Source organism: Fundulus heteroclitus, chromosome 16 (genome assembly GCF_011125445.2).
Source record: "Fundulus heteroclitus isolate FHET01 chromosome 16, MU-UCD_Fhet_4.1, whole genome shotgun sequence".
In the NCBI taxonomy this organism is placed as follows: Eukaryota; Metazoa; Chordata; class Actinopteri; order Cyprinodontiformes; family Fundulidae; genus Fundulus; species Fundulus heteroclitus.
The window spans coordinates 29,422,124-29,431,022 of record NC_046376.1 but is presented as its reverse complement, the minus strand read 5'-3'; the positions used below and the strand labels follow the sequence as shown (position 1 = coordinate 29,431,022).

The 8,899-nt window shown below is 38.8% G+C and overlaps 1 protein-coding gene across 1 annotated transcript; it reads right to left on the bottom strand.

Annotated features, from left to right (window-relative positions):
* Positions 1-1,008: 1,008 nt before the first annotated feature.
* Positions 1,009-4,455, bottom strand: LOC105929941 (serotonin N-acetyltransferase). The gene is made up of 4 exons (XM_012867889.3): positions 4,351-4,455; positions 3,706-3,961; positions 2,273-2,427; positions 1,009-1,917 (listed from the first exon to the last, which is right to left on the bottom strand). Exons 2-4 carry the CDS (start codon positions 3,860-3,862, stop codon positions 1,549-1,551), a joined length of 681 nt encoding a protein of 226 aa, XP_012723343.1. The 5' UTR covers positions 3,863-3,961; positions 4,351-4,455; the 3' UTR covers positions 1,009-1,548.
* Positions 4,456-8,899: the final 4,444 nt, after the last annotated feature.

The window sequence follows — 8,899 nt, the reverse complement described above, 5'->3', positions numbered from 1 at the left end:
TAAAAAATGAAAACGTTCGCATAACTTAGAATTAGTAGTTTATGAATATATCTAACTACACCAGCATGGTGCACCCACCGGGAGGCGGCATGCTGAGTCGTGATTTCTGATTTCAATAGCTGAAAGGTGACAAACTATTCAGGCATATGCGTTTTCCCTGTCTGTCTCCTACATGAAGACATGGTGTCATGGAGGAGGAGCATAAACAAGCCAAAATGACCGTAGATCATTCTAGTTGCCATTTTCTTTTGAAATGGAGGACAATCCATGCTCTTTACCCAGCGAGAGGGAAGAGAAAGTTACCAACAAAAGAAAAAGAAGTAATAACCGGGAGAAAACAAGAGTCTATATTGGCGCAGCTACTATTACCAGGTAGCTATAACTCATGAGGGATCTGGGCGTCAAAACAGATGTTAGACCCCAAATAAGTGACTATACATTCAGAAACGAGCCCAATAAACTGCAGCTCACAGAATTTACAAGCGACATTAGAAAAAAACAGGTGGACTTGGCAACAGTGCCAAAAACCATTTTACACGATAACCATAGCTATTAGCAGTAGCTTGGTACCAAATACATTGAGGACACGTTTACATTGTCACATTTATGACACTCCTACTTCTGTAGTAGTTATAACCCACTCAGGTCGTTTGTAATTCATCTTGTGCCATCTTCAGAAAATGTTGCATACTGGGGCTTTAATGTACTCAAGACATGTTGACAAGTGCAAGAGTTGTACACATGCTAAGTTGAATCTTTGTAAATAGGTTGGCGACCAGGGGTGCCACCAATTCAAATGGGCAACCAGATGTTGGGTATTAGATAAATATTGCAACTCAATGAAGCCAGCCAAGGGTCCAGTAAGTTTTTCAGGATGGCCACTGTATGATGACCTTTTTTTCAGATACCTTTGGGGCTTACTCAGCTTAACCCATTTAGCTATTTAGATTGTGTTAACCTACGTCCTTACCATCCCTTTCCATCGTGATCCAAATTTGGTACCAGACACCGAGGGAACAGCAGCATCTTCACGCAATGCCAATTGAAAAGCTTTTCATTTTGAGACTCAACAATCCTTTAGCTAAACCAACAAGTCTCACCACAAAAACCAATAGCGTAGGGGTTTGGAGCTGGAATTACACATCTATAGAGACTTTAGTGAGAGTTGAAACGGCAATAGGTAGGACCTTAAGGTAGGCGCTCTGTTCTTTGTTCTGTCAGTGCCAGAAGTTGCAGGGGTCCTGCAACTTTTAGACGTGTCCCTTGCCCTACACACCTGAATCAAATGGCTAAACCACCCCACCAGCGTGAAGTCTGGAGTTTGAGACCACGGCTTTAGTGTAATGAGCACTGCTCTATGCAAAGGGAAAGTATTGACTGTTCAGACGGATTACTTTAATCTAAAGTAATTTAACTTTGTTACACATTGTTATAAGACAAGGAGTCGGCCCCCAACTAAAATTCTGCTCAGGGGCTCATACAACCTTGGAACGGCTCTGTGTGTAAGTGCCTGATTTCAGTAAAAACAAAAAACAAACCAAAAAACAGTCATAAATCGACTTGCTCGTCAGTCTTTGTTAGTGGCACAGTGAGTGGGTGCTGGGGAAATCGGATGGCCTCACTGTTGCGGCGCATGTATGCATGGCCGCTGATCGGGTACCACATTTCGGTGAAGGTGAGGTTGGCCACTGTGATGGCGCAGCGGCCCAGAACCTTGAAGCCCGACTTGCGGTAGAAGGGGATGAGGAAATCCTCGCACATCAGCACGGCCCGGCGCACATTGGGCAGGCACCGCAGGTACTGCAAGTAGCGCCACATCAGAATGGGACCTTTACCCTGCTGCCTGAAGGTGCGGTGGACCGCCAGGACGTGGATATGGACGGTAGAGCCACAGGGCTTGTGGAGAGTAAGTGCATCCTGAAGAGGGAAAAAAAAGACGTATTTTAAATCAGGTATAGATTCTGTTTTTACCATGCTGACTTTGGCAAGCTGGAGAAAGTTGCAGTTTTGCAATGAATCCCTTAATGGACCTTTCCTGCTTAAAAGGTAAACAACACGCAGGAACTCCGTGCAGGGCTCCTGTCTCATCCTCAGTGAACATACATACAAAAAGCAGCACCTTTATCTTAGGTGTAAGCCAGTAATTACTTTTTTTAATTTTAATTTTTTGTTCTTTTGCCGCCCCCTTTGAATATTATCTGAATACCCTGGGTGGTGAGCCACATAAAATACATCAATAACTGCAACCGGCTGGAGACATGGAATGTCTTACCGAAGTGAGCCTGTCCTGGTCCCACAGAGACCCGATGATGAACGCCACCAGACGGCCCTCCTCGAACCAGCCCATTGAGAGCTCTGGACACAACGTGAGGAAATGGCGCACTTCATCCAGGTGAAGCGGGCAGTCCCCTGACACTGAGATAAAAGCTGGAAAAGACATAGATGGTCACAATTTGACATGGATTTCAATCGCAGTAATCTCTCAGCAAAGATTTGCTTAAAGTGCAGTTATGTTTTAAAGGTAAGTTGCAAAAATGTTATAAAATAGCTTTATGACATAAAATACCAGAATTTATTTTGTGCAACTCCAGAGGGGACAACTCTTGCAATTCTACTATGGAGGGCCAAAAGAGTCACATTTCAATACATGATTAGCTTGTCAAATAAACATTTAACAATGTTTCCATATATTGTGATCATATAAATAAAACAGAAAATACAGAAATTATATTTTTTGATCCCTTTTTGAATGTGATATATTTCAACAAGACAAATATATATTAAATTAATACTGGAAACGTTTTTTTAAAGTTCAAATGATTTATTATAACGTATAGATAGATAATTAAATATGGAAACAATTCATTTTCTAATTTATTTACAAAATTTGCAGTTTTATGTTCCAACACAGGATGAATTTAATCAATCTATTATCTGAGGTCAGTGGGTGGGGATAACACTACTATGGAGAAAATGATTGGTCTGCAGGCAACCAGATGTGAGGGTCTATTTTAAAAGCCAAAGGGACAAGTGATCATATTTCATGACTAACTGTAGCATATGAAATTATATAAAAAAAGAATAAATAAATGCATAAATGGTTTTATAGGATTTAAGTAACTAACAGCTTCAATGATTTATTAGTCTATTTCAGGTCTGCAACCTTTACAGTTTCAAGAGCCGTTTTTGTTCTAAGTCAGCTGAATAAATCTCACTTAGAGGTGCAAACGTTACAGAACCTTTTAGTAAAAAAAATTATATATCTTTTAATATGCATCTACTGCAAGAAATGTGTTGTAATTTTCAAAGAAACACCAGTTTATTTCTTCTATTTTTGTTTTAAATAATAAAAAATAAACTTTTGCAAAATAAGGATGGATGCATTTTCTTTTGTGAAATATTGATATTTGTGGAAAATGATGAAAAAAACAAAACAGTTTGTGTTTATATATCTATTGCAGTTCTTTCTCATTGATTGCAAAAGTTATTAAGAACTACATGATGCTCCAGCTAGTCTGTTTAATGAATAATCAACAAATTGAAATTACTTTAAAGGTATTATTTATTCAGTTATTTGTTTGTTCAGTTTTTTTTATTGTGTCTATTACAATTCAACATAAATGATGACATACTGTGTGGATACATGATTTCATGACTAGATTGTGAATTAGTGGCCCTCCATATGGAGCAAGCCGGCTCACTTACCCTCCCTCTCGATCTCAAACACGCTGATGGCATCCTGCGTGTTGAGCGGCCGCACCTCGCTGGCTGGGAGCGTGTGTCTCCGCTGGATACCGGGCGAAACTGAAGGTGAAGTCTGCATTGGCTTGATGAAAGGCTGGGCGCCCACAACAGACATCATACGAGTCAAAGCTCTTGTCCTCCAGAGGAATGTGAACTTTTCCTTGTGTTTTCCTGGTCTCCCCCACCCCCGCTGCAGCAGGATCACCTCTGCGGGGTCCTGCGAGGAGAACTGGACGGTCAGCGTGTGTATTTATGGTGCAGCTCAGCCTGGATGATTCACAGGCTGATTTGCATTTGAATATTTGTGGAATGAATGAAAGTCATCATAGCGGAGCCCTGCAATTACCCATGATTTGTTTTGGTCAGTTAATGTGGAAAAAAAAAAAAAAAAAAAAAAAAGGATGATAATTGCTGATTCCCAGTAAAACACAACCTCCGGTCTATTTATAGCAGCTGGTTCACTGAAGCTTTAACAGTTCAGCACTGCAATTTAAACAGCTCCCAGGCGTTAAACACATATTTATTGACGCTCATCATGGATGTCAGGTTTACTGAGTGCAAATGCAACTTCCCCAAAGCAACACCAAGGTCCCTGCAGACACTTACCCACGAGAGTGCGCGCTGAGGAATATCAGAGAAAGGTGGTGAAGAGCTCTGCTTCTCCCTGAGTGTCTCTCCTGTTTCCACTACAGACGTCCCGCTTCGTTATGGGCTGATTATTGCTATCAGTCACATGATGAAGGATTACAGAAGTTGTTTCCATAACTCGGCAGCATTAGACCCTTTATCTCCTCCCAGAGAGAGCGCCTAATGCTCTCCCTCCTAAAGGTACCCGAGAAAACTATCGGCTGTTTACATGATTCTTCGGGTCCTTGATAATAAACAGTGACAGGCTCTTCAAAAGTTTGGACTCACCTTCTCATTGAATGGTTTGCCTTTATTTTTCATTGCCACCTCTGTGAGCTTCTTCCATGCTGTTGGAAAACCATTTCAGTTAAGGTGACCACCTCATAAAGCTCACTGAGAGAAGCCCAACAGTGTGAAAAGCACAGGTGGGGGGTATTTTAATCAATCTAATATATGGAATGTGTTGTTTCACAAAAAAAAAAATTCTACTTTTGGTTCACTAGCAGCAATATAGAAAGTAGTAAAAATAAGGAAAATCCAATGAATGACAAAGCTGTGTCTAAACTTTTGATTGGTACTGTATATAGATGATACACTTTTTATAAGTATTCACAATTCTGGAATTGGTTCACATTTTGTCACCTTGCATAAACAAACTTCAGTGTAGTTTATCGGGATTTTAATAGACGTGCCCACACAAAATGTGTATAATGATTAATATGTAAATAAACAAGTAACTTAACTGCTTAAAAAAATAAATCTGAGAAGCGGGGCATATATTTGACTTCTGTCCCATTTACTGGAATACCACATATAAAAAATTCAGTCCAATCAACTCCCTTCATAAGAGGCCAGTGTGTTTAATCTCAGCTGTTGTGTGAAGGCCTCTGAGTTTGGGACTAGAAGGCCAGGAACGCAGCAGGACAGGTAAGGAATACTGATGTGGAGAAGTATAAAGCGGGGTTAGGTTATACAACAACATTTAAGCTTATGATACTGTTCAATTTATTGTTAATAAAAGGAAAAAGTGGCAGCCAAGAGACCCATGGTAACTCTGCAGAAGCTGCAGAGATCCACAGATCAGGTGGAAGAATATGTGGACAGGACAGCTATTGGTCAAATGCTCCATAAATCAGCCTCTAAGAGTGGCGAGACAAAAGCCACTGTTGAATAAAAGCTACAAGACCATGAGCCATGTAGGAAATCTAGAAAATGTAGAGGAGAGTGTTGTGGCCATATGACCAAATTTGAACTGTTTGACCTTGGAAAATGTTGTCTAAGACAGAAAGGTTACTACAATAAATAGCTTAGAATATGTTCATGCATTAGAATGGTCCAGTCAAAGTGCAGACCAAAATCCACCTAAGAAACTTTGACATTCTGACATTCAGCTATTTTATAAGGAACAGACATTTCATTTGACATGTCATGATTATGAGCAAATCAGCAAACCAAATGACAAAATAGACAGATCTGAATTAAAAACAGATTTGCAAAAGACAATATCAAAAAAAGAAAAGAAAAAAAAACAGAAAAGCAATAACACACTGAAAATAGAAATCAGGCATGATAAAGCATGAGATAACCCTGGTGTAATAATGATAATAATCAACTAATAATACCAACATTTTATTTGTATTAAACAAACATGTTTATCAAAATGCATAACATGATAAAAAGGTTTTTATGTAAGACAAAAGAGCAAAACATTTTCTTACAGCTAATTCAATACGCTGGTTATTACAGTTACAATAATGTCATGCAAAAAATGTATGCAACATATATGTCTGTAATGATTTGTGATCAGAAGATGAACCCGGTATTCAGCCAGACACTAAGTTTTATGCTTCACAGGATTTATTGGAGTGATGACGAGGGAGGATCAGGCAGGTATACAAAAAACAATCCACAGCCAGGTACAGAGAAGACATCCAAGGAAGGCAAAAACAAAAACAGACGAACTGGGCAGACTCAAAAAATAGGCAATGGGATAAGGACAAGAAATCTGACAGGCAGATAACAGGAATGCTGGGAAACTCTTACCAGACAGGTGAATGATGAAGGCAACACATATGTGACGTTCTGGCAGGGAGCAGTGAACTGAGGCAGGTATAAATAGGCAGGAGAACAAAGGAGAGAGGGAGAGCTAATTAAACACAACAGGTGGAACTAATCAGAAGGAGAAGAAGTGGCTGAAAGAGTGACAGGACAAGTGGCAGGAAACAGGACAGAACTGAACTAGACAAAATACTGAACCAAAGTAACATACAAACTAATCCAAGACAGGAAAACTAACTTTAACCAAAATAATAAAATAAACCAGAACAGAACATTACAATGTCACTTTAATACAAATAATAATCATCAAATTAATAAATGTACATTATTAAACTATTTTAGACAAATATATTTTCTTTCATTAAAAATCATATTCAAACAAATATAAGAGATTGTTAAAATATTTGACAAAACTTCAAGCTTTTGCAAAGTCACTTTCCAGTTACCCCCTTTCCCTTGTATCATGTATTTAGTATGAATTATTGTAGATCATTATTATGGATGATATTAGTAAATGTAAAGCTGCTGTTGCTGCTCAAACAAGCTCAATAAAGATCACTGTTTAATTTTAGTATCTGTTTGCTGTTCTTCTGAGCTGCTATGGGTAAGTACTTTGTTTATTGAAATGTTTTATTGATTATTTATGGAGCTGTGTGTTTCTGGGGTGAATATATATATGGAGACGAACCTGACTGGAAATTGCCTACAGTTTACCTTGCGGTTCAGATCATTTATTTATCAGGAAGCATGGGATTAATTTCCACGGTGAAATTTTATTTTCCAATTTTAGCTTCTCTTCATTGGCTTCCTGTTAAATCAATAATAGAATTTAAAATTCTTCTTTTCACGTATAAAGCCTTTAATAATCAAGCTCCATCATATATCAGAGCTCTGATTACCCCGTATGTTCCTAACAGAGCACTTCGCTCTCAGACTGCAGGTCTGCTGGTGGTTCCTAGAGTCTCTAAAAGTAGAATGGGAGGCAGATCCTTTAGCTATCAGGCTCCTCTCCTGTGGAACCAACTCCCAGTTTTGGTCCGTGAGGCAGACACCCTGTCTACTTTTAAGACTAATCTTAAAACTTTCCTTTTTGACAAAGCTTATAGTTAGAGTGGCTCATGTTACCCTGAGCTACCTCTATAGTTATGCTGCTATAGGCTTAGGCTGCTGGAGGACATCAGGGCTATTTTTCTCACTCTACTGATTTCTACTGTTCTCCAGTTTTGCATTGTTTGTCATCATTTCAGCTTTTAACTTTTTGTTCTCTCTCTTTTTTTTCTTCATAGTAGGTACACCTACAAAGTCAAAATTTGAATTTGACTTTGGAAAGTGTCTTGAGGCAGATGACCTTTCATACTGAGCCCGGTTCTGCTGAAGGTTTTTCCTTCCTGTTAATGGGGAGTTTTTCTTTCCACTGTCGCTTCATGCTTGCTCAGTATGAGGGATTGCTGCAAAGCCATGGACAATGCAGACGACTCTCCCTGTGGCTCTACGCTTCTCCAGGAGTGAATGCTACTTGTCTGGACTTTGATGCAATCAACTGGTTCCCTTATATAGGAGGTTTTTTGACCAATCTGTATTTGGTTGAATTTGACTTTCTACAGTGCCTTGAGATGACATGTTTCATGAATTGGCGCTATATAAATAAGATTAAATTATTAAATTGAATTATTTTGTATTTCCCCCAAATAAAATACAAAAGAGGATGTGTTTTACTTGTCCATTCTAATTTCGACTTGCCAACATGTCTCTCTTCCTGTCCGATTCATGGCATTGTTTGCTACGGTTGGAACAGTTGCAGAGAATTGCAAGTGGCCCCATTCACTTCAACCAGATGTAATTGCTACGACTTTATTCGATCCGTTTTTCCATCTGATCAAATGCTATGTTGGATCCCGTGTTGTCAGCCTTTATAGAAGATCTGCAGCATTCTGCTGCAAACCCTGAAGGACCTAAGCTTCCTCATAAAGTACAGTCTTCTCTGTCCCTTCTTGGAGACGACTTTGCAGTTGAACCTCCAGCCCAGTTGGTATTAATATCCACCACTTACCCTTCTTCTCCCATGATGGAAATAGTATTTAGACCTACTTGTTTCTCTTGAAATCTACAGTCATCTCCTTTCACATTCAGAATGAGATGATTGCAGATAGTTGCAAGAATAACCCTCAATTAGAGTTATTTGAAAATGTATTATATTATTGACAGGATGGGTAAATGTGATTAATTATAATGATTAATTATATTTTAGTTATGTTAATAGTTGTCTGTGATAGTCTGCTTGTAGTTACCTCTTCTGGTCCCTAGAGGGCAGAAACTTGAACTCTCGAACATAGACTGAATTTAGTCTCGATAGACTAAATTCTAGCTTTTAACATATAATGTTCGTATTTTATATAGTCATAATAATGATGTGGTTTTGAATATGAAATAAACCCCTCAAAAATCTAAACTAATGTTTTGATTTTTTTCT

Bases quoted from the DNA above. Each gene is read 5' to 3' on its own strand.
- LOC105929941 (XM_012867889.3), bottom strand. From the start codon at position 3,862: ATGATGTCTGTTGTGGGCGCCCAGCCTTTCATCAAGCCAATGCAGACT. The intron at 2,428-3,705 runs GTAAGTGAGCCG...TGTCTTTTCCAG, and splicing joins GTTTGAGATCGAGAGGGAGG to CTTTTATCTCAGTGTCAGGG. The intron at 1,918-2,272 runs GTAAGACATTCC...TTCCCTCTTCAG, and splicing joins ACCAGGACAGGCTCACTTCG to GATGCACTTACTCTCCACAA.